At 37.7% G+C, this 24881-nt stretch overlaps 1 protein-coding gene across 9 annotated transcripts in view; it reads left to right on the top strand.

The window, feature by feature from the left end:
* Positions 1-24881, top strand: part of NEO1 (neogenin 1) — a 208409-nt gene that overhangs the window by 76239 nt on the left and 107289 nt on the right. For all 9 annotated transcript variants that reach the window (XM_042803981.1, XM_042803980.1, XM_042803983.1 and 6 more), the window contains exons 3-5: positions 9091-9366; positions 13276-13429; positions 20680-20816. In XM_042803981.1, coding sequence (XP_042659915.1) covers positions 9091-9366; positions 13276-13429; positions 20680-20816 — 567 coding nt within the window. The remainder of the gene's footprint in view (positions 1-9090; positions 9367-13275; positions 13430-20679; positions 20817-24881) is intronic.

Here is a 24881-nt window from a genome sequence, read left to right as displayed (position 1 = left end):
GGTTTGGGTGTGAAAGGTTGTTCCATGCTAAGCAAAGTTTCTTAAGAAGTCAGGATCTCTCTGTATATTTGCTTCTGTCGATGGACTGAATTCAACAGGTACTCGGAGTTTTCTGTGTCCTGGTTCAAAATCAGAATCAATCTGTAGTACTCTATCAGATTTGATCACATCAGTGTGTGAGGTTTTCCTGACATCTATGTGGCTGTGTTCTTACACTGTTGCATTTCAGTTTGGGCTTCCAGGATATTAGGCTTTGCAAAATCTACCAGTGGTACCTAAAGAACAATTATATAAACACTTCTTGTTTAAATAAATTCTGAGAGGACCTTTTTTGACTGATAACTTCGGAATATTCTGATGTGTTTTACTAGTCCAAACACCCTCATAAATTTTTGTATGTCTGGCTTCTTAGTTTTGTTTTAGTTTGTGGTTCTGTGGCAAAACTCAGATCCAAGTCGGAGGGGATGGTGGCAACCTCAAATTTGTGTAATCTAACCCTATGCTCTAACTTTCTCTGCTAGAGGCTTGTTTTCACAGGTGTGATTCTGGTTTTTTTTTGCACCATATTTTGTTCAATACTTTGCTATCTCTCTCCATGGTTTCCTAGCTTCCACATATCATAGTGTCATTGGAAAACTGATCTTGGAAGGGACCTCAGGAGATCTCAAGTTCAATTGCCAGTTCAAAACAGCTCTGAGGTCATACCAGGTTATTCGGTGTGGTGTGTGTGTGTTAATTATATGCCTATCAGTAGATACGTCTGTGTGTGCGTTACCGATGTATACAATGACATCTTCTCCCTTTTCCTGTTTCTTAATTCTGATTAAGGGATACCTTTTAAAATCCATATATACCATATTAATTATGTTACCATGGCTGTGTTTAACAAAGTCAGGATTCTGATTACGTACTGAAGTTTCTCATTTGTGTTGTTTATTCCACATACTTCTTGATTTAGCCTTGATAAATTTTCTTCTCCATGACAGAATCCTTCTAAGAATATTCTTATCTCCCCTGACTAGTTGTTTCCTGCCCAGATTTTAGACCAGATTACATCCTCTCCTGTTGAGTTTGTCTAAGCGTGGGGGGGGGGGGGGGGGGAAATATGTCATAGTTGGTGTTTCTTCTTTGTAGAAAGGGCTACAAGCATCTGGCCTTCTCTTAATTCAGGTAATGCTGGACTTCTGTTCTCCATGAATGTTTTGTAATTATGAAGTCTAATCTATTTGCTAGTGAGATTCATAAAATATGTCTTATTAACGAAATTGTATTTTAAAATGTTTCACACCTCTGCCACTCAGACAAATGATGCTGAATAATGTTCAAGCAAAAGGAGAAGAAAAGGAGCTGTGATAATTTAATGAAATGTCCACAGATGGCTGGACTTATTAAATTTTTAACAGGGTTTGGATGAGAAGCTGATGTGCTAACAAAATATGCAGCATCTTTAAGATCTGCTGCTTCACTGAAGGATAACAGATGTTATAGCTATTTTAACAGTAGGATATTGTGTTTCTATACTCCTTTACCTACTTGCATTGCTAAAATCTTCACGCTTCCCAAGAGGCTATTTTAATAAAGTAGGAATAGAGTTATGGATTTGTTATAAGTTCAAATTGGATTACGAAAACAAGAACGGGGAAAAAATTAGTGCATCTTTAAAATTATTGTCAGTTTGTGTTATCATTCAGTCTCTTTTGACTGTGTGTGGACAGAACTGTTTAATGCAGAGGAATTGTAAGGTGAAAGCTGTAGGATGGCAGTGTTTGTAGATGACATTACTAAAGTTAGTTTAGACTTGGGTAAGTTATGAGAAATGTAAGTCTAATGTTAGGCATCAGGATTTTCATAGCTGATATACAGGAGGTAACAGTTTTGGAAAAACTGTCAACTGTTTCCATGTTTTACTTTTTCTGTACTGCAATAGAAATAATCGGGGGAAAAAACAGGGAAAACATTTGCTGAGCACACTGAGATGCCACAAAACCCCCTGAAACCAGCTTTGGGAAATGATTGCATGAACATGTGATATGTGTGTGTCTGTTTAGAGCTGTTTAATGTTTATACAAAATACTGTGTTAAATCCTAGTCTGTGGAGTAGCAGCAGAGGAGACTCAGGCACATGACAGAAATGCTCGCAAAGACTTGATCTGACAGGTCTGTGAGCACATAATAAAGGTATACAACCCTGCCATGGGCAGGGAAAAAGTGAATTCCTGTGCAGCCTTCTGTTGCCCTAGAGATGAGAAAGTTATTCATTCTCTTCTCTTATTTTTCTTTTTCAGTTTTGATTTGATAAGATTGATGCCAAAAGGTTAGTAGGATTCTAAAGAGGATTAAATGTGTAAATAGCATCCATGTTAAAGAAAATTGAGCATTTACAGTGACTACTGACAGTTGGTATTTAGAGCAGAAGGCAAGCATTTACTCTGAAGTTAGTTAGAATATTGTTATTTGAGCGAGTTATTCAGTTATTGTTGATTATGGAAGTGTGGGTTTTTTTCAGCCTCCTTGAAAAATGATTGGCACTGACCATGGTCAGAGAGACTGCTGAACTAGATTAGCATCTGGCTCAGTGCAACGAATTCCTCCTCTTCTGGAAAGTACAGGAGATGAAATACTGGCTCCATTGAAGGCAGGAGACTAGAGTCAGGATTTTTACCATCTGTGTTTTCCAGGATCATGGGAATTATTGCTCTTGTAGGCACATCTTTTTCAGAAATTGAGACAATGGACCACAAACCTCAGTATGTTTAGACTGGGAATGCCAGCTGGATGGAACAAATTTTCATTCAGTAGATTTTTCATCCACATTCTTACCATTGCTCTGGTCTTTTTATGGGGGGAGTGGAGAGACAAAAGGGAAGGAGGAAATAGGGACAGAGTTGACACAGATGTACACACACCCCCCCTTTGTGTTGTCCTAGCAGAAAATTTGACATTTGTGGTGCATCTAATTCCTATTGTGTATGCGTGTGAGAATTGCACTGTTGCTTATGTGTTCTCCTACCAGTGTTTAGAGAACTTTCCAGCTGGAAAACCATCCTTCCTAAATTGAGTTTATTAACCTGTGTTCCTATTGGGTCAGTAGTATTTTCCTTCGGTGTCCCAAAATCAATACATAATGCATGTGTGCTGCCACAGAATGATTAATGTATTTACAAACATGAAAAAATTGTCTTTAATATCATAACCCCAAAGTATAATTTATCATTACACTAATTTAGCAAAAGATGAGGTAGTATCTTCAGCTGAATGCCTTGCAGCATGCAGATGAAGAGTGGGTGCTGATTGCTCATTAGAAATGTAACTAATTTTCAGTAGATCTTCTTGCTTAGTCTTATTGGTGGAAGTAATTGGGAAATACAAACCATGGAGAAAAAAGGTATCAATGTTTTTAAAATTCATCTTTAAAAAATAGTTTTAAATGTGTTTGTAGTTTAAATAAAAAGACTGAATTCACTTGCATGGTAATGCATTCAAAAACAGTTATAGAAAGTTAAGGAAATCAGGCTTACAAGTCTATCAGTTGATATTTTGAAAAGGAAAAGAGCAGCTCTGTAATGGAAAGATTCTGGACTGGTAGATGAAAGGGTATTTTCTAGTAGTATACTGCTGCAGGACGTATGCCAGCACTCTGGGACCTGCTACTGTATTTATAAACAGGTCACGGAATTAATAGTAATTAAGGCTTATATTTAGAGTGCCTTTTGTGATACATCGTTGTTGTTTTGTGGTTGTCTGTTGGCTGAAGTGAACGGGTCCTCCTCCACAATGGAGGCTTTTAAGCAGTGCAAATTGCAAATAATTGTAGAATAAGAGAAAATTACTCATTAGGACAAAATTATAGCCTAGGTTAAAATATATATATTAAAACCACAAAGGACTATGATCAAATAAAGGTTTTTAATGGTTTTTAAGATGACCTGGAAAATGAACTGCAAATTCATGGCTAGTGAGTAGTGAAACAATCTTAAATAAAACTTATTTAACCTTAATGGAGCACCTGCACACAACTGAGTATACAATGGCTGTCTTGCCCAAAAAGTAAATAGTAAGGGATTTAAATTAAAGCATAGTTGAGCTTTAAGTTAGAAATTGCAGGACTTTAGTCTTCCAATAACATTCTCACTTACGCTGTAAGTTGCCAATGTAATGATTGTACCAAGTGGTAGTTGTACAGGGTAAAGAGACTGCGACAGCTGAGGTGAAAACAGAAGTCACAGTGCTCATCTTACAACATGAGGGGATCCAGGACTCCCTTCCAGGCTGGTGAAAGAGTTGGCTTAATATGCAGGTCTCAGAGATTTATAATGAATTGTGAATTCAGGGGCTATTACACTTTTCTTGAAGAATAACTGTTGTAGAATGTGTGTCCAAAAAGGCAAGGGGTGGTCATAGACCATTTAGTCTGATCCCAACACTGTGCCCTTTTTAAAAAGATTTTGAAGGCGAGGGTGATTAAGACAGAGGGAAGTGGAAAGAAGGCTAGATTGTAACGTGACTTTTGTCCACGGTTTGCATCTGAGCTTCTTGGTGAAGCAACTGATGCCTTGGAGCACTAGAATATGATGGGCATGCCGCAACACAGCCTTTCCCAGTAGAAATTACCAAAGGTCAAAACGATAGAAATCTAAATGAGAATATGGAGATTGGTAAGAATCTAAGGTAAACATGAAAATTTAATGGGTTATATTGAGAGGGAGATTTTCAGAATGGAAAGATGCCTCAGACTAGAGTTTAGAAAGATCATGTTTAAGGTCCTAATCAGTCATTTTTTTTTAAAAACAAAGTATTTACCTACAAAAGTAGTAAGTGTGGCAAATTTAGGAGACCTTGTTACTCCTGCTGTGGCCTTGATGGTTTTACAGGAGGAATTAAATAATGCTATAGAGTGAATTATGATGAAACTTATTAGCACAGTGCGCAAAGTCAGGCAAATACAACAGTATTCTTGGTATAGAGGTACTGGTGATTTTATAAGAGGGGAGAAGGCTAGTTGGTGGATTATAATCCACAGGATAGGTCATAACCTGCCAGTGTCCAGACAGCAAATGTGATTGTTACATTTTTTTTGGAAGATCTTTTCAATAGATGCAGAGAAGCAATTTTGTTCTATTTCTGTGGGTATTTGCAATCTTCAATTTGTCTGTTGTCTCTTTGTTGTTCTGCATGGTGGGAGAGTAAGAGGCACTGGATATCAGTTGAAGCAAAAGAGGTTCTGCCTGGATTTAAGGAGGAAGTTCTGCACAGTGAAGACAGTCATGTGGTAGGACAGGTTGCCCAAGAGGTGGTGCAGTCTCCATCCATGGGGATTTTCGAGATTTGATTGGAGAAGTCCTTGAGTAACCTGCTCAGACTTTGTAACTGCCTCTGCTCTGACCGGGTCCCTTCCTACCCAGATGATTTTGCAATTCTGAGTCTTTAAAGATGGGTGGGTAGGGAAATGAGGAAGAGAAACGAAAGACTGTATCTTCATTAAGCAGAAGGAAAGTTGAAAGAAGCTTTGATTTTTATTCCTCTGAATACCTTAGAGGGAGGCAGTAATGGATAAATATCGAAGATGCAAAATAATTAATACGAGAACAAGGTCAAGATAAAAAGACGAGAAGTTTGTTGTAAATACACTGGGAGGGGAAACTATAAACTTCCTTCTCAGAGGAATGAAGTTGTGGAAGGAGCTTCCAAATAGTGTTCCAAGAGGGGAGAAAGCATGTAACGGTTGGAGATGGACCTGTACAAGGTTATGGGAGGAATTACTTGGCAAAACAGAATTGATCTATATGTTAGAGAAGTAATATGTTAGCATTCAGTCCAGCTATTCTGAAGGATTGGGAAAGTTTATAGTTTTATACCCCCTTCCCAATTATGTGTGTGTTTTTACATTCAGTTGGTTTTCATTCTATAGCATCAGAGGTTAGCCACAACTCTAAAGCAGGTGTGCTGCTGCTCCTCATTGCATTAACATTTTTGATCTTTCACGTGGTGGCACATGATAATTTGTGGATTTTGGTCTTTTATGTTTAATATAGGATGTGAAGATAGTGTTTTGTGGGTTTACTCAAATCTCTTATGTGGTTGGGTTTGATTGCAGAGCACTGGAGTTGGTGCCATTGGTCTGGTTCAGACTTACTTTTCTATGGGAGAAATTTATATAAAAGCTTTATGAAAAGTATGTATTAAAATTTTCACTTATGTGGGTGCTAATAATGAACAATTCTACAGTCCAAGAAGTTATTCATTTGAGTGAGAAAAGTCTGAACATGTGACATCAGATGTTGCTTCTTGCTGCTTTTCCAAAGATCTACAAAAATTGGAGAGTGAAGATCAGACAGTTTAAAGAAAACAAAAAACTGGTGGGATTTTCTTGAAAAGTGGATAGGAATTCAAGCTGAAAATGATAGAAAGTGCCCTTTAACTGAAGAAATACATGTTAGAGATTCTTTCTTAGGCAGTCAAAGATAGTGAATAAGGACAGAGAAAACTACAGGACGGGGAGTTTTGGCACCAGTATATAACTGATAAGCAGCACATGGTAATGTACTTTACTAGGCAGTTGAGGCACAAGGGGTAGATGACTTGTCCATCCCTTTTCCACCCTTCACATTGAAGAGCCATGCAGTACTTTTTATCCATGGGTATTTCGCGTACTTCAACATCAAGTTAAAGTCCCTGGTCTGAGTGATTGCTGCTTATACTTTTTTAAAGCAAAAAATTGAAAAGCACTGAAGTAGGTGTTTAGGAAATACATTAAAAAATACAGAAAAATTGGTCCTACTACTGTTAAATTCTCAGTGCCTTTTTGAGAAGTGTTGAGACTTCTAAAAATGGAATTGAACTGTTTGGAAGTGAGTGTCTGAAACAATGTAAAAGATTTAACTTCATAAGTGATAGATGACAATTTTTCCATTTAGGTCAAGCTTTTGAAAATGTAGGAGAATAAATAAGGAGTTCTCACCTTTAGGTTTGCTAAAAGAAATGGAAAAGGTGAGAGCTGACCTAAACTGTGCCAGCCCTCATTCATGTATAGTTGTGACTGTGCGGTATCACCTGTGAAAAGAGCTTGTGCTTGTGTTTTCTGATCTGGGGTCTTGGCTGTGTGCACTAGCACTGAATTAGAGGTTACCAGAACCTGCTGCTTACCAGCAGACTCCATTCTCATTCTTGAATACTAGGATGGTTTAAGTTGTGCAACAGAGTTCCAGTTTTCATCTTTTATACTGAAGGCACACAGTATACTGACTTTAAAGGAAAAAAAAAAAACCATATCATGTACTTGAAGCTATGTGTGCTGTTGAGAGGGAAAGATGAGATGTCAAGAGTACTGACAAGCTGTTTCTATGACAATATTAGTTTTAAGTGCAAGCATAAAAAAATATGAAAATTTTACTTTGTGCAGTGAGCAAGCTGTGCCCTGCCCCATGCCAGTGTTGATGCACAGCTGCCTCTGTGCAAGCTGCGAAAGGGAGAGCTGATAATGTAGCTAACCACCATGGAAAATGGAGAGTGAGGGGGCTTTTCTTTTTCCTGTCCCATGCTTTGTCATCTTTCTTCCACCATACTGTATTCTGTGGCCTTTATTGAACCATTTGCTTACACCAGTGACGGTGGATAGGATATTTCTATTGGAAGATCTGGTACTTCCTTCTGTGGGAAGTTGTGCAGAATACTTGTGGTGGGGTGACCTTTTCTGACTGCTGGCTGCCCATCCAGCTGCTTTCTCAGTCCGCTCCTCAACAGGATGGATGGGGAGAAAAGAGTATTAAAATGTTTGTGGATCAGGACAGGGATATCACTCATCAGTTACTGTAACGAGCAAAGCAACCTTGACTTGGGGAAAATGACTTTAATTTCTTGTCAATTAAAATCAAGTTGGGTGGTAAGAAAACAAAGACAAAAACTAAACCACCTCTCCCTGCCCTCTTCCCGTTTCCCAGGTTCAACTTCCCACCTTCATTCCCATTTCTTCTGCTTCTTGCTCCACCTTGGTCTCCCCAGGGCGGCTCCGGGAGCTGCCCTTCTTCCTCTCCCTCTTCGTGCTCTGACCTGCCTGTTGCAGGGCTGTTTCTCACGCTTTCCTCGCTGCCGTGCAGCCGTTGCCCTTTTCTTCGATACGCTTTCGCAGAGGTGCCGCCAGCTTCGCCGCCTGGCTCAGCTGCGGCCTCCGTGGGGCCTCCATGGAGAAAGCTGGAACCGGCCCTGACGGGGTCCAGTGCAGAGAGTCCCCAGCCTCTTCTCACAGAGGCCACCTTGGCAGCTCCCCCACTGACTCCACCGTTACATGGCCACCCAAAACAAACATGAAGCCGTTCAGTGGCCTTTGGGTATTTCTGGAGAACATTTCTACTCAAAAGGTGACAAGTTTGTTGTGCAGCACTGCCGGGCCGACCTGGCAGTGGTAGCTTTGTGTTATGCTGTGGAGAAACTCAGTTCTCAGGTGCACTAGCATGAGAAAGATAAATACTTGCGTATGAACAAATGCAATTTTTACCTTATGGTGGTATGCGTAAGGCTTTCTGTAGCTGTAAGTGGTAAATTAAGATGTTGTGTAGACTAAACTTGAGAGTGGAAGGCACAGAAAAACTTCTCTCCTTGTTACTATCTCCTGAGTGAGTACTAGAGGGTATCTGTGTTCCACTGCAAGTAAATCAGTAGCTCTTACAGAATGTGGTTCAGACTGTATTTATTCAGATGTACCAGGCAGAGACACTATCTTGATTTTTTGCCATTTCCACGCTATATACTACTTAAGGATAGCAGCAACACTGGCAAAGTGAGCAGAGTTTACTTGCATGTTTCCTCCCATTTCTGAAGACTCAAAAGTCTTCTATTTTGTTGGCGACATTTGCTTGTTTCTAAAACTACCTTTGTTTTTAAATTGCTACTTTTATTATTGATTTTACTTGCCTTTACACCAGCTGTGTTTAGCATTATGACATCAAATGTTAAGGTGTTTAGAGTTGGGGAGAGCAGCTTAATTTTTTCAAAACTGCACTCATGAATCTTGACTTGGACTTCAAAGCTTTGGTGTCATCTTCAAAATACTTCTAATTTGCTACTGTTTTAAACTTTCCTATTTCCTATTTGCAGGCCTTCCCAGGTTCACCAGTCAGCCAGAATCATCATCTGTCTATAAAGGAAACAGTGCAATCCTTAACTGTGAAGTCAATATTGACCTTGCACCGTTTGTGAGGTGGGAGCAGGACCGCCAGCCAGTCTTTCTGGATGATCGTGTATTTAAATTACCGAGTGGTGCTCTAATTATTAGCAATGCTACTGATCTGGATGGAGGACTCTATCGCTGCATCATTGAAAGTGGTGGGACCCCCAAATACAGTGACGAAGCAGAGCTCAAAATTCTTCCAGGTATTGATCTGTTTTTAATTTAAAAAATTAATAGTTAAAACATTAGTCAAACAATAGGAGAAGAAACCTAACAGGAATACTTACTTACTGTTGCATTTTTAAAAGTATATTTTAAGTTGAACTAAAGTGTGGTGTAGAAGCTGGGGGTTGTGTTGTTGTTAGTTTGTTGTTGTTTTTTATTTTATTATTTTTTTTTTCTGTGTAGCTTAAAATAAGTACAGGCACTTAAGCTAAAGGATTTTGGCTCTTGGGAAGACTGACCTATATCTTGCAGTTGGGAAACAGAAAAACAAAATCAGTTACCAGTGTCTGAGCTTTTGCAGTGGTTGGAGATAGGCCATAGATATGCACATACTTTTTTGCCATATTTAGTGGTTTAACTTTTAAGGCCTTTTTGGAAAAGATGTATTTAAAAAAGCCACTAGTAACAGACTTCTGTTGTGACATGTTACAAAGAGGGAATTGACCGTTTCTTTTAGTATAAACATTTGAGCATTTCAAAGTTTCTCAGGCTTGAATACAGTGTTTAAAATGCTGTTGAAGTTTCCAAAAGAAATTGGTGATTAGTCCTTTGTTCTTGGGATGGTTAAAGTAAGGCCCTTTTAATTGTCCCAATATTTAGGAAGTTCCAATTCTTTAAATGTTGGATTTTTTTGGGGCAGTCTCAAGATATCAAAAAGGGGGATGACTTTTTATTCTGAAAGGTTTAGCTATGCCTATTGTGCTGAAGTGTTTTAGATTTTTTTTTTTTATTTAATAAGAACAAAAGTCCAGTCCTGATGTAAACTGCTTCTACATTTAGTGTGTTCTGTTTCGAATGACACTACTGCACAGAGCTGTGTGTCACCAGATGTTCTAACACAAAGTTTTGAAAATTGACCAAGAATAAGACAGGAATGTGAATTGCACTTTCCCAAACTAGGCAAATGTGGGCTGTGTTTTGTATGGTTTTTCTTAATTATTTCCAGAACTTCATGCCGTTTCTTCTGAATTAGTCTTCGTGTTGGTATTCTGATTTGATTTTTACTGTTTGGAGAACTGCCAGAGAGGGTTGCTAAATTTCCATCTTCGGAGGCTTTTGGGGCTAGGCTGGGCAATGTCATGGTTGGCTTGACCTAGTGTTGGCAACAAGTGGTCTTCAAGCAGGTGGTTTCACTGGGCATCTTTGGAGGTCTCTTTCAAGAAATACTTCTGTTTCTCTTTATTTATGCCACTTCTATATTTGAAAAGCTAAAATGTACTTTAAAATATCCCAATTTTACAATTGCAACCTTCCCTCATTTAAAATTGATGTGTTTGCTAGGCTTTGCAAATTAATCATGCTTAAAGTAAGAATTTGTTTCATTAATTTCTTTGGAATGTCTGAAAGGAAAGGCTCATCTCTTTTTCAACTAAGGATACAGATTTTGAAGAGGAACACTTTTGGAAAAGATACTTAATTATTTTAGTGTTTTGCCTTCACCTTTCTATAGCTCCTCAAATGAATGCTTACGACTTTTCTGATTTTTGTCAATTGAAGATTTCCTGATAAACTTCCATGTGGTGTTGATCTTTTGAATTCTTTTGGCTCTAGATACAGTTTACTTCCTTTTATAATCTTTTGCTAAAGGTGATTAAAGGTAACTCTATTAGGGAATAGATGGTAGTGTTGCCTTGCTTGGTCGTGAGTCTGAAAGTACTGATAGCAAAGTTGAGAAATCCTTCCCAGCAGGCTTTTTAAAAATTTTTCATTTTTTAAAGTGGGATTAAACAGTTGCACAGAAAGCTCTCTAAACCTTGATTGGTCGCATAATTGATTGTTTGGTCTGAGATGTATTCAAAAGAGGGATTTGAATTAATCTGTTCTTCATTCATTTTATTCCATTTTTAAATTGTTATCTGATATGTGCTTGACAGTGACCTCCCTGCTCTGCTTCTAAGTCTTTGAACTACACCCAACACAGATTTGCATCCATGGACAATGTCCTACTTTTTCTGATAGAGAGCTTCTGTAGAGTGTTCAATCTGCCTTTCGTCTGCCACTGAGCAAGCGAGAGGATACATTTCTGAACTCTGCTGCTTGATAGCAGGTGCTTTCAAATATAATATAGGAATTCAAGGGAGGAGGGAAAACCAAACCAAAACCACAAAATTTTCGGATCCACTTTCTACTAACCTGAGAATTGAACTTACTTTTTGTGAGCTTGGAACATTAATGAGTTCTGTCTCCAGTGAATCATACCAGCTCCTCCCCAGTGTAATGATTGCTTGCTGGCAATCTGTTACATCCATTTTCTTGCAACTTGGCTTGCTCCAGGTCACCCTCACTGTGTTACCCGCCTGTTCACACATGGTCTTATTTCTGGAGCAAGCAGACTAGTTCCCTCTGACAGGGAACGTGGGCAGAGCTGCTATGATAGTTTGTGTGTGGGCCTGAGACAGATGGTGTGATCCAGGATTGCTCCCAGTTTGGCTGCTTCTGCCTGGGACAACTCTAAAACATGATTTTCTGTCGGGCCTGGTTCTCTTAAATACCCTGGCAACCTCATCGTGTTATACCTTGAAACACATGCACGTCCTTAACTTAGTGCTGTAAACGCTCAGTTATTATTTTTAGCACTTCGAGCTGAAGAACACCAAGCCAAACAACTTTCAGAATTTCCTGCAAGTATCACATAGGTCTCAGCTGAGACAGGGGCCAAATACTTGTGTGATAAGACACAGGATGTGCTTCAGAGAGCAAAAGTAGCGTAGGTACAGAATAGTCTGCCTCCATTTAGGTGGCATTATTTAGGCCAAAAATAATTTGTGGGCTTGTCTGGTTCTGGAATTTACCTGTCATCAAACTTGTAAGCACACCTCTGAGTAATGAGAATACAGTAATTAATGCAGCATAAATGCTGGAGGGTTTGAGGAGTTAGCAGAAAGAGGTATCCTAACATGGCAGAAGTGCTGTAGCTGGTATGTAGGAACTCACTTCAATTCATAGTGCAAGGCGCATGCTAGTTACTGCAGAAACAAAGGGTGCAAACTGCATCATTTATCAAGGTGTTACAGGGGTCCCTTGATGAATTGGTTACAGTTCTAGTTAAAATTGATTTTTAGAACCGTTTTCCTAAGGTTACACTTTGAGGAATCATGGATATTTTTACTAAAGTGGAAAACAGCCTTTTGTTCTTAATGTTTAGTTGTTGTAGTTTGTCCAGCAGTGTACTCTGAACTAGACTTTACTGGTGGGTATGTTTTCAATTCTTATAGTAAAAGTGGCCATCTCCTGTGACAGAAGACTGAACAAATATGAACTTTGCTGTTGCTTGTTCTTAAGGGGTGGAGAAATAAAGAATCAAAACCCTCTCCAGCACAGTTAAAGCAAAACCAAAACTAATTCAGAGGATTCACCATTTTCATAAGGATGGGAAACTGTGGTCTATTTTTGTTTCAGTATAAAGCTTGTGTTACTTCAGTGTGCAAATTACCTAGTTATTTTCTTTTCCTTAGGGTTGATTCTTTGCTGCAGTAATTTAATTTCCCAGTGTGTAAAAGCACTTTCTCAGACAGGTACCCAGTGAAGTCAGGTGATTGCCTGAGGTTGACTGGACAAAGTCCTTTCTTTGATAAAGCTTTACTAGCTGGTGGTATTTCCAGTTTCAGGGCTGTAGCTTTTAGCTGAAATTATTTCCCCGGGAGTTTGAAGAGTCAGAATCCCAGTAGTGGCAAATCAGCTTGCATGTCTGGAGGAAATGGTAAAGAGCTGTTCACGTGGGAGGCTGGGAGGGTCTCTTGCAGAAAACGGTTTATGTAGGTAAGATGTTGGCTGAATCTGGTAAAGATGCAGGAAAGAAAGTAGAGGTTTAATTTGTTTTTTCTTAATACGAGCATTTTCTGATTCTGAATTTAGTAACAGCTTTGTCATTTACAAACTATTTGCAGATCCCGAGGTGCCACAGAACTTGATGTTTGTGAAGCAGCCTTCTTCACTTACTAAAGTTACTGGGCAAAGTGTGGTTTTTCCATGTGTTGCCTCAGGATTTCCAACTCCATATATCAGGTGGACGAGAAATGAAGAAGAGCTTATAACGGAAAGGTGAGTAATGGCTAATATATATATTTTTATATAACGGTAGGAATTCAGCCAGAGTTACGATTTTAAATTAGTGCACAATTTGCTTTCTAGTTAATTTTAAACCAGGAGAACAGAAGCTAGTCTTCAAATGCTGGAGGGCTTCTCGGCAGAGTGTTACGACAAGTAAGGTAGTTCGTGAGACTTGTGGAACAATCTCATAGTATTTTTTTGCAGACATCTGAAACGAAGAAATCTTACTTGAAGCAAGAAGGTTATTAAGAATGCATTACCTTTAGATTGCCACTGGAATAAAAGAAGCAATTAAGGGAATAAGGACACTGCAGAAAAGCTAAGACTTCTTCATGTTGGCATATTACGTGTATGAAGCCCTGCAGTCACATCGCTCTTTCTGCAATGAAAGTGTCCAGTATGTGTCTAAATGTTCCATAAGAATTTAAGAAGAAGGGTTTAAAGGAGACTTTCATAATTTCTCATTAAAACAGAATACTAAGATGTTAGGCACGATTAGAAAAAATTACGGGCTTTCAGGAATGCATTAAGTGAAAACTATTATATGTTGTTATTGCTGGTGTATTCATTCAAAATAATGTGGCAGAGAATATGTGTAAGAAAACAGAACAAATATCAAGAAAATTTTGGTTCATGTAATGACCGTACTTATTAGAACAAGGAAACTACAAACGGATACTTGAATGTTCTCTGTGTCCCTTGAAGTCGGTGGTGAGATTAATGTAGAAACAAGTTATTTGTGAAGCAATGAGAGGTATAGTTATGTTGTGGCATGGCTGACACAGAAAGCAGCTAAAGGAATATTCCAGTCTCTCCACAATACCTGTGATAGTAATACATCTCTTTTCTGTCAACTCTTAAATTAAAAAAGTCCAGGGGCTCATAATTTGAACTGTCTTTATCAGGAAAATGCAAGCTTCTGTAGGTAATGACTAACAGTTCTAATACTACTGAGAAATTGTGTTGATGTCAATCTGATGGCACATGATTTAGATTCATTTTTTTCATAAATACAAGAAATCATTCACGTACGAAGGATGGTACAGACTCATTAGAGTTGCACGATCAGATGTGATGAAATGTCAGAATACATGTGCCTGGTAAGGTCTTAATTTGTTTTTCCTGTATGTAAAATGATGTCATATCTTTATAAATTTTTTGCTGCCTTACCGCCCCATCTTTCTCTAGGTTATGTCACATTCAGTGCACAAGGAGGTTAAAGCTCACTTACTAAAGAGATCTCCTTTTTATTTGCTTCTTGTTTTTTGTTACGGAGCCCAAACTTTAAAATCCTGCTCTGAATACAGTGCTGTTAATTCCTTTATGAGCTTTTCTATGCAGGTTGTCATGATAACTTCTGAGGGCTTCAAAAAAATATTTTTTTTTCCAAAATTCAGTGAGAAATTTTATTGAAGAGCTGAGGCATAACATTAGTAAACATATTTGAACTTAGTATGTGCATGATTTGAACCACGTATGACCAGATATTTCAGAATATTTAGCATTAATTTTTAGTATTATGTCCCTTTGTTACAAGAATGGATTCTGGTTGACCTTCGCCACAAGTACAAATCCCTCTGAACTGTGCGTCAAGTTGTCTTTGTATTAATCTAATACAAAATTAAAAGTGTTCCTTCCAAGTGTATAGATGCCTGTAGTTATAAGAAAAATAAGTTACTTTTCAGGGTTGGGAATGATGGGCTTTGGAAATAAATACCTCTTATAAGATCAGAAAAAAGGGAAGGTGTGTAGTTTTGATGGTATATTTGTCGAAGACTGCAATAAGGTTTATGTTAATGGATAAATATGAGTAAACTTGAATGATGACAGTCCTGGCACTTGTTCAAACAAGCAATATTTAATGCAATATATTGGGAAACTAGCTTGCTGTGATAAAATATTTTCCAAACTCTTTTGGGTAAAAGAGAAAGGAAGCTTTGAGTGCTGAGTGAGAAACTGGTGGAGGTAATGCCATGATAAAAGTTTCCATTGTAGTAAAACTGTTACAACTTCAAGGAATCGTTTCAGAACTTGTTAACTTGAAGATTTTAATGAAATATAAATAATAGTTACTGCTGACTTGCTGGTTCCTCCTAGAGAGTCCATCAAAAACTATGAAATACCCAGGTTCCACCCTGGTCTTGAGGAGGTCTCAGCCCTCAGAAGCTGAAGAGGAGGAAGGGTGTCTGTATGCTTGCACCTGCCGTATGCCCTTCTCTAGGCATTGCTGTCTGGCTTTGGTCAGCTCCTTTGAGGCCTTTCTTACTGTGTTCACTATTTCAGAGATAAAAAAAAAAAAAAAAATCACAAAATTGAAAATTTGACCTGATAACCTGGCACTGGGAAAAATATTTGACTTGTGATGAAAGCTTTTCACTGAATTGGCTTACTAGTCAAGCAGGTAATCTTGATGATATGTAATAATTTTCTCAAAACTACACTGCTTCAAAAGAAGGCAAAAGGCTAAACCCAGTTCTGGGTTAAGATTTATGGTGCTGGTGCTTGTAGCTCCAAACCAGAGCGTTAAAATGCGAAGCGAGCCTCTAGACTTCTATGAATCTGTGTGTGTATAATCTTGTGATATAGGGTATATTGCTCGTAGTCGTTTAAGGTTGGTACTATAGAATGCACACCTACCTACCCTGCTATACATATGATTCAGTAATGTGAATATAGATTCTACTTTTTCAGCTGGATTCCATCTGTAAACTCAGAATGAGTGATGTCTCTGCTAGGAACATAGGAAATATTGACAGAAATGGAAGGAAGTAAGAAAAGCCACTGAAATATACAGCTATTTGAATAAAAATTGTTCCTTGCAGAAAACTTTCTAAAATAAAATCTGCCTTATTGTCAATATGACCTTATGTAAAAGGCTATAGTGAAAATGTTATATACAGCTTGAGTAGTTTCTCAGGTTTTGCCAACTTCGAGCCTTTTGTAATTTTTTTTTTTTTTTAAATATCATGTCTGGCTAGGGGTTCTACTGTGTGAAGGTCTGTTTTTAAGTGAATGCAGGAGTAATTTTGTGGTTTTGAGGATTCTGAAGTTGAAGAGTGAAGTTTCAGGTGAGGTGGCTGCCTGGATAAATTTTCACGTGGCAAATGGGCACAAAGTTTCAAATGTTTGGAAGATGATGTTCTTTGAAACCATTCCAGTGTGTGGATCAGTATGTGCTCAAACAGCATATCTAGTGTATCTTGATTTATATTTGGATATTTATATGGAAGAAATTACAAATGCATGTACCACAAATTCTTTAAAAAGCTACAGAAAATTGAAAATAACCAATTGAAAGGACCCTGAACAATAACATTATATTGTAATAAGGCTGTTGAAGTACAGCTGACTGGTGTTTTGGGGCTGTTCGATTTAGCGAAATTTTATGTCACTGAAAAATGTCTACAGAAAACTCAAACGTGGTTGTATGGCTAATAATTTTCTAAAGTGAAGAGATTACAAAGCTGAGGTTGCATGTGCAGCATTAATTTTATGCTATTGCTGTATGCATTCAAATGAAGTCTTTAGTTGTATGATCGCATACGTATTCTTAGTATCGGGTTTTTACCTTAATACTTAACATGAATGTGTGATATTTTTAATTATTACATATTATTGTTTGCCAGGCACTCTGAGCGATTTGTGTTAAGTGAATTACACTTGCCCAACTCAGTAAAGGTTCAACATAGCAAAGTAATTATGGAAATTTTTCTGGTAGTAGATTCCACAAAATAATCTAATTTACTGTCTAATTTTATCTGCTGTACTTTACCAAGACTGCAAATAGATTATAAGATGTTTTGGGAATAGTAATTTAAGAGAAGGGAAAAAAAAAAGGCCAACACCTCAGGGTATAACTGGTTGTTTGAATACAATAAATTAATAAAGGCTCACTATTTTGTGATAATGAAGCACAAAAAAGCATGTGAGTTAGGTATCCAAAGCAGCTCAAGTAATTGTATATTATGTGTGTGTAACTGAGGGCTGTATGGAATGCATATAAAAGGCTTGAATTTGATTTTGCCGTTCCCTGACATTTGAATGATCAATCTTCGTTGTTTTTAATGACAATTTAAATTACGTTATCAGTTTTATATTAAGCTGATTCTTTGTCTCCAGTGTCTGAAATCTGATTGCTTCACTCTTTTGTGGAAATGCTTTGTTGTCCCTACAAAATTAAGATGTTTTTACTTTATTATGAAAGCAATTTTGCTTTAAGCCCAGAATTCTTCCACAGCTAATGCCTACAGAAGGAATCACCAAGGAGGCTGACAAGTGAATTGTTTTCTTCCATGGTTTTAACCATGAAGTGAACTTGTATTGGATCATGTGTTGGTAAATTCTAGACTCTCCTCTACGTTTCCTTGAGGCAAATAATCAAAGAGAATAAAAGCATAGCACGTGATTTTGATGGCTGAAAACTATATAACCTTATTTCTTGACAAAAAGGAGAATTCATGTAAATGCCACCATGTTACAAGTAGCGTGAGATCCTAGAAGACAAACTTTTGCTGCCTAATGTGACAATAACAGGTAATTTTTAATAGTTTTAGTAACATCTTAATCGCTGGTGAGTAACCACAGTAGTCTGCTGCTCACCATCCATGTTACTTCACTTCCCAGTGGCTGGCAATGGGAACGTGATGGTTAAGGCACGTGTTGCTTTTTAGATGGATAACGATGCAGGTTGGTGGATATCCAGAAAAAGGCACTATATTCCATCAAAATTACACTAACATTCTGTAGACCCTTTTATCATTCCTTTGCGATTTTGTTAGTCTCAGCTTCTTGCATCCAGTCAGTCCTTTCTTTCAGGCCTTCCTTCCTGTTGTGTATCCTGTCTGTCACTGCTGGATCTAACACATTTACCAATTGGCTCCCATTTCTTTCTGCTTCCGTTTTATCCATCAGCAGATTATATGCTACTTGGATTAATTTAATTCATCATGTATGGTAGAACAAATAATCAAAGAATCTATTTTACATAATAAAAGGAGATACAAAACCACGTATGTGGATGTGTCAAGGTCCAGACTTGTCTTAATTATTTTTTTTTTAGGCGTGGTTTTAGGGCAGCCTTAACAAGTCTAATGTGCCAGTCTCACAAATAAGCTTCAATAACACTGTTTCTGTTCACGTTGACAACCTTTGCAGAGCTCTTCTGTGTTTGTGGACTGTTGATGTCCAGATGCAGACAAAGAGGTTCAAGAATTGGGAAGAGCACCGTTTTTTAAGATCTTTTTAGATGGTCTTAGAACTTTCTTAGATGGTCAGATTTGCCTTGGAGGTGGTTTAGTCCAAGACTTCTAGGTTCAGGTTTTTTTGTGCTAACTTCAACAGACTTGCGTGGTTTAAATCTAATAAATTTACCTGGGTAGAATACAGGTAAATAGAATACAAGAAAGTGTGAGAAGAGGGGGAGGAAAAAAAAAAAGTGATACAGTTTTGGCAGCTACTGTTCACATCTCCTTTGTACGGATTTATCTTGCTTGAGATGGGAGACAGATCAGCCTTTACTATCTCTGGTTGCCACTAAAATTCCTATTTTTTTTTTTTTTTTTACCTATTAGTTTTTCATCTGATCTAGGAGGCTTCTGCCTTTTTTGGCAGCGATGGCAATAAAAATACTATCAAAATAATCCAAGATGTATCTTCTCATCTTCTTACTTTCTGTTCTTGAACCGCTGTTGGGCATTCCAGAAAAAGGTTTAATGACAAATTCCTTGCTGTTTTCCTCTTAGCTAGAACCTGTTTGAAATGCTCTTTACCTACTCCCCTACTTGTTCTTCAGGTATTCCTCTTTCTAAAGCTCCTAGTACACTTTTTCAAACATATTTATAACTTCACTCAAATTCCAGCACTTCTTACAAAACAACTTTTTGTAGTCCTTCTGTTACTAAGTCACGGATTGCTTTCTTTACGGTATACCTGGGTGGGACATCTCCCTGGGTGCTTTTAAGACTGGTTCCTTCCACTTAATTCCAGTAATGATTTTGTTTGTTCAGTTTTTCTATGTATTGAATCGGAAATTTGATCAATAATTATAGTAGTATCAAAATCAGTATTAATGTGGTAGTTAATTAGGTGAATCAAAAGTCTTTGTGTCCTAAAAATGTATCTTTCCAAGCAGGTAAGAACGTTGGTTCTAATAATACAATTCTAGTAAAATTTCAAATGAAGAAAGAAATTAGGTTGATTTCTGTACATTGGCCACTCTGTAGAGACCAGAGGAGTTACTTGTTGTAACGTGCTATTCAGTTAATATTTTGGAAGAATTCAATCCATTCGTGCCCACTAAGCCATTGCTTGATAATGCCAGAAAGGAAGCCATCAGGTAGACTCTTTCATTTTTTTCAGTTGCAAATAAAAGTTGTTCTGGATCAGCATCCAGTCATGATTTCTTGTCTCAGCTTGGTAACGTTACTGGCATTTTATTGTGCGTCCTTGGAGTGATGAAGAATCTTGGAAAACTCTTGTAGGAATTTGTATCATAAAAAGGGAAAAGATGGTTGCAATGGGAGAAGAGTGCTGAGGGTACCACATGTAGCACAAAATGTTACATTTAGCTACTACATTTGACATAAAAAGCAGAGAGTTTATAAGGGCTGAATTATAAACCCTCCCCTCACCCTTTACAAGTCAGAGGGAGAAAAGTCTATATGGAAGCTTTGCCAAACAGTTTGTCTTTTGAAATTTCTTTAACCTGTATCTTACTCGGAAATCTTACATCTTATGGAAATGGCTAGCTTTTTACAAAAATTCCATTACTATAAATTATACAATGTACATTGCTGTTCCTTACGTTGTACAGGCATGAGTCTGGCATGTTATAGTTTACTTAGCTTTTCAAGCAATAAGTCATTCTAGCTGTATCTGGAAAGCGGGTGGGGTTTTTTGATGATATGGTTGTGTTATTTTACTTTTCTTAAGTTTTAGTTCCTATTGTCTAAATAGCTTGGATTAGATTTAAGTAAAAAGAACTGAAGCTGAAAGTGAGAAAAGATGAGCTACTTGTGTGGAATTAATATAGTTGAAAATAATTTTAAATGTGAAGGCAAAGTATGGAATTTGACCATCTAGTGAAATTCCTCTCTAATGTGGCTCCTTGTAAATGACACCCAGAAATACTATATGTAAACAATTTATGTAGACATTTCAGGCAGAGAACTCTCTGTGCTTCCCTGGTAACACTTTAAGTCATTTTTGTCCATCAAATCACCCATATGTCCTGTTTTGCACAGCTATGAGAGATATCTTCTGCTGGCGGGAGGCAGCCTGGAGATCATCGATGTTACAGAAGAGGATGTTGGGACGTATACCTGCACAGCGGATAACGGAAATGAGACGATTGAAGCTCAAGCAGAACTTACAGTTCAAGGTAGGTCAAAGATTTAATTTTCATAGAGAACAGATCTCCAGATGACTTTTCACAAGAGCTTTATTGTGTGATCAGTTAAAGACCCCATTGGGTTTTGTGCCCTGTTTAAAACAAAAAAAAAAAAAAAAAACAACCAACCAAGGAAAAAACTCCCCAAAACCCCAAGCCTTCCCAATTCTATTACGTTGTGTTATGTGTTACTCTGACTTACTGTTCAAACTGCTTATTTCATAAATATTCAAATGAGCAATTTGCTTATATAATACATCTTGAGCATGGTATATGCTCATGTAATATTGAAAGTGGTCAATGCCATATACTTTTCTAAATGAGGACAAAGGTGACAGCATGGCTAATCACATCTGAAAATTGCCCTGTAGTACTACTACTTCGGTCTTCTTTGAAAAGGACACATGTAAAGTGTTTTTCATAATCCTTAAATACACTATTGTTTTAAAAGAGCTTTAGTAAATACCCTCATTTATCGTGTGTATAACTGTCATGCTTCCCCTCAAAACCTATTTTTACTAAAAACCATACTGAAATACTGGTAATATCGATTTAGAAGTATCTTATGCAACCTGTGCAAATAAGGTAGACCTGTTAAGTGTTACGGAGCCATTAAAAAAAAAAAAAAAAAGTATATATATATGTTTGGCTTCTTTACCTTTCTTATATTACATGAGGAAATCTATCATATTTTTTATTAATTCGATCCTAATATTGCTTCAAAGTTGTTCAGCTAGAGTTTACTGACATAAGAATGGCTCATGCAGCATACTTGTAAGAGCTTAACTGATGTGTTTTACAGGGGCTTGCAGTACTGGAAAGTTTGTCTTGAAAGTTTGTGTGAAGGGATAGAATTAATCACTGAAAAACCATAAAGGGAGGATTATCTATAGGCGAAACCTTTATGACAAATAAAAGGTATTAGTTTACATTGTGTAATAATATGTCACAGTATAAGAATAGTTACGTAAAGGTCTCTTAGCAGAGTTCTCCTCTATCAACACAGTGTATGAAAGTTGGGCAGATTTTAGTACTCAAGGCATAAATACTGAAGGAGACACATCTTATGTCTCTTAGCTGTATTTTAGAAGTTCCAGGTATGTTTCTGGTGTAGAACAACTGGAGAAGGTCACCTGGGTTTAAAAGAAAAATGTTAAAAAGGGACAACAGGTTTTCAAAGAAAGTTGATCATTGAGCTGCTCAGTGTTGAACAGCTAAAGTCTTCCTCTTTAGGAAAGTAGAGTATGAGGGAAGGTTTATATTAGCGTCCACAGCATTTCTGCATTACATCACAGCTATATTTAACCACGTCTGTGTAAAACTGAATATTAACGAGGTGCAGCATTTGTTTATAAAGATATTGGGGGAGTATTCTCCTGAGAGTACATTGTCAGTGCTCGCTTTGCACTGTTACCTTCTACCTGTAACTTAAGCTTCACTTTGCATTTTATTCCCCACCGGTCTTGGGACTAGCTTTCTGAGCACACCTTTTGATTTCGGTATATTACTGGTACAGAAGCATTTTAGCTAGCTCTGCCCTTCTTTAAAAGTTGGGGAAGAATGTCTGAAAACCCCATTCTCTGAGAGACCCATTCAACAAATTCTGGTCATGCATTTTTCTTTCCTTGTTTCTTGGACCAAAAGAATAAAGATAGGTGCTCTGTCTTTTAAAATACTTCCACGCTTGATGCTTCATAGCACTTTCAAGGTCTTATGCAACTCACTGTGTGCTGTTTTTAAATCAGTTTCAAGCTATATTTTACAGAATTGGCATGAGACTTTGACTTTTATGGGCAATGGCAGAAATTAATAATATTAATGATATGATGCAATTAAGCTAAGCAAGTCATAGATAAGACTGAGATTATAGCCTTAATGTAGGATATACAGCCAGGTCACTTGGGGGATAAAAGTGATCTTGAGATCACTCTGGTCCTTATCCTAATGTAAGTGATTTCTTTATTTGGTTTTAAAGATTTAGAGCACGTTCTGCCAGTTCTTTTATGCTGATTTTTTTTCTTACACACCTGGCACCAAAAAAAGGACTTATTTTAATGCTTGACTATTAAAATATATTAAACATTATACAGAATGCATTTTGGAAAATTGTATTTCTGATTTTACTTCTTAGAACTAATCTTAATTCTACTTTCCTCTGATAGGCCACTGTAGAGAGTAATTGTATTTCTGAATTAGTGTGATTTGGTGAAGAGTTGAATAGTTTGAGTAAATGTTATCTGATCACTGTATCATTTTCTTCTAGACTAGAAACATTTTAATCTCTTCCCAAATAACTGCATGATTTTGCTTAATTTAAGCTTCTTCTGTCACTGTTAGAAATTAGTCTGGCAGAAGTTCATACAAGAAATTAATTTTTTGGAATTTGAATTCCCTTGTCTCGTCTATTTTTCTGCATCTCTTCCTTGAAGCACGCGTTGTTTTTTTTTTGTTTGGAGATTTCAGTAGCATACGAGAGGTTGTACTAAGGCAGTCAATCTTTTTTTCCCCCTATTAACATTTCATGATGGCAATTCAGTGAGACATTTGTAAGTCTCTACTTAAATGTGGGTAAGATGGCTTTGTTTGACAGTGTTAGGACAGTTAAAGTGAAACAGCATTCCTGTTGATGCCTCTTAGTAACTGAGATTTCCCTGCAGTGCCACGTAAGGATTGACTGAAATTTGCAGGTGTTTAGAAACAACCCGCTTTCTCCAGTTGTAAGCTTAAATTGTGCCCAGAATAAAAAGAATGCTCATTAACTGTTACTTCATTCTTAACACCAGCTTTTCTGTATCCTTTAGGCGCCAGGTTTTGAGATCCTTGTAATGTGCTTTCTCTTTGCTGTGGTACCAGTGGCAGCAAGCTGCCGTGCGTCCGCTGCGTTGGGCGGGTTGCCCTCCACCCGTCCTGCCGCGGCGGCGAGGACGGAGCTGCTGACGGCTGGCCCTGCAGGGCCGGGTGCCGTCCGGCGGTCCCGTGTGCGCTCGGCTTGGCCGCCGAGGAGTGGGTACATCTCGCTGTGCTGCTTGCGTGTTGGCGTAAGGTAATTGGGAGATAATTGAGGAGAGCTTATTTCCAGCTGCATGCAGGTGTGTGAGGTGATCAGCCCTGGGAGTTCATGGGGTTTTTTTTCTCTCAAATTTGGCACCATTTTGAATTCAGATAAATGTTTCCTTAAACTAAGGCTGTTTACTCATGTCCTGTCGATGACACTTCAGGACATGGGCTGTTTCTCTTACCTGGAGATAGTCCCTTGAACAAGCTACCTTGTGTCATTTTTAAAAAAAAGTGTTAGAGGAGCTTCCTATTGCCTTAATGTTCAGTTTAAAAAAATATATTTTATTTAATCTCCCAGTCTACATCATAAAAGTACTGAATCTGGAGAAATGGCTTTAACTAGAAAGGTACTTAGGGTCCAGAAGCATGTTACACAAATTTGTTTCCTCAGTCTCTCTATCTACAAAATGTATCTGGGAGCTAGAGTTATGAGAATTTAATTTTATTCAGAGGATGATGGAAAATGAATGCAATATTTTGGTGAAGGCTGTTCTAAGAACGTGCTAAAGGTATGCAGTACAGGTCCTAAGAATACAGGGTAAAATAGTATTTAACTACTGGCGAAAGTAAATAGTGGTATTGAAAGTGATTTTTGTTGAGAAATAATTTAAACTTTAGGTGGGTCTGGAGAGAAGGAAGAGTATTTTTTTTATGTAGCCTACACTTTTGAGAGGGACAAAAGAAAGAATTATAAATGAATACCTGGTTTTGTCCTTAGTAACATTCTTTGTACCTTTATCTGTAAATCATCTTTGAATTTCAACCCTTTGTTAAACCTGGTTAGTCCTTGATATGATACGAAGGGATTTTTTGAGAAATGCACAGGCAGTTCAAAAGATTAAGAATTTAAAGTACGTTTTAGAAGATGATGGTTTTTGGTCTAGCTTCTATCAACCACCTGCAGTTCATTCTGTAGATCCTGCTGAGTGACACAAATTTTTCTAGCCACTGCAAAGGTGGGCACTGTCTCTGCATCTCTCTTCCCCACAACCCCTCTAT

This window comes from Tyto alba, unplaced genomic scaffold, assembly GCF_018691265.1.
Source record: "Tyto alba isolate M040663 unplaced genomic scaffold, T.alba_DEE_v4.0 Super-Scaffold_41, whole genome shotgun sequence".
Lineage (NCBI taxonomy): Eukaryota > Metazoa > Chordata > Aves > Strigiformes > Tytonidae > Tyto > Tyto alba.
The sequence above is the reverse complement of the archived record's forward strand: the minus strand, read 5'-3'. Positions and strand labels throughout refer to the sequence as shown.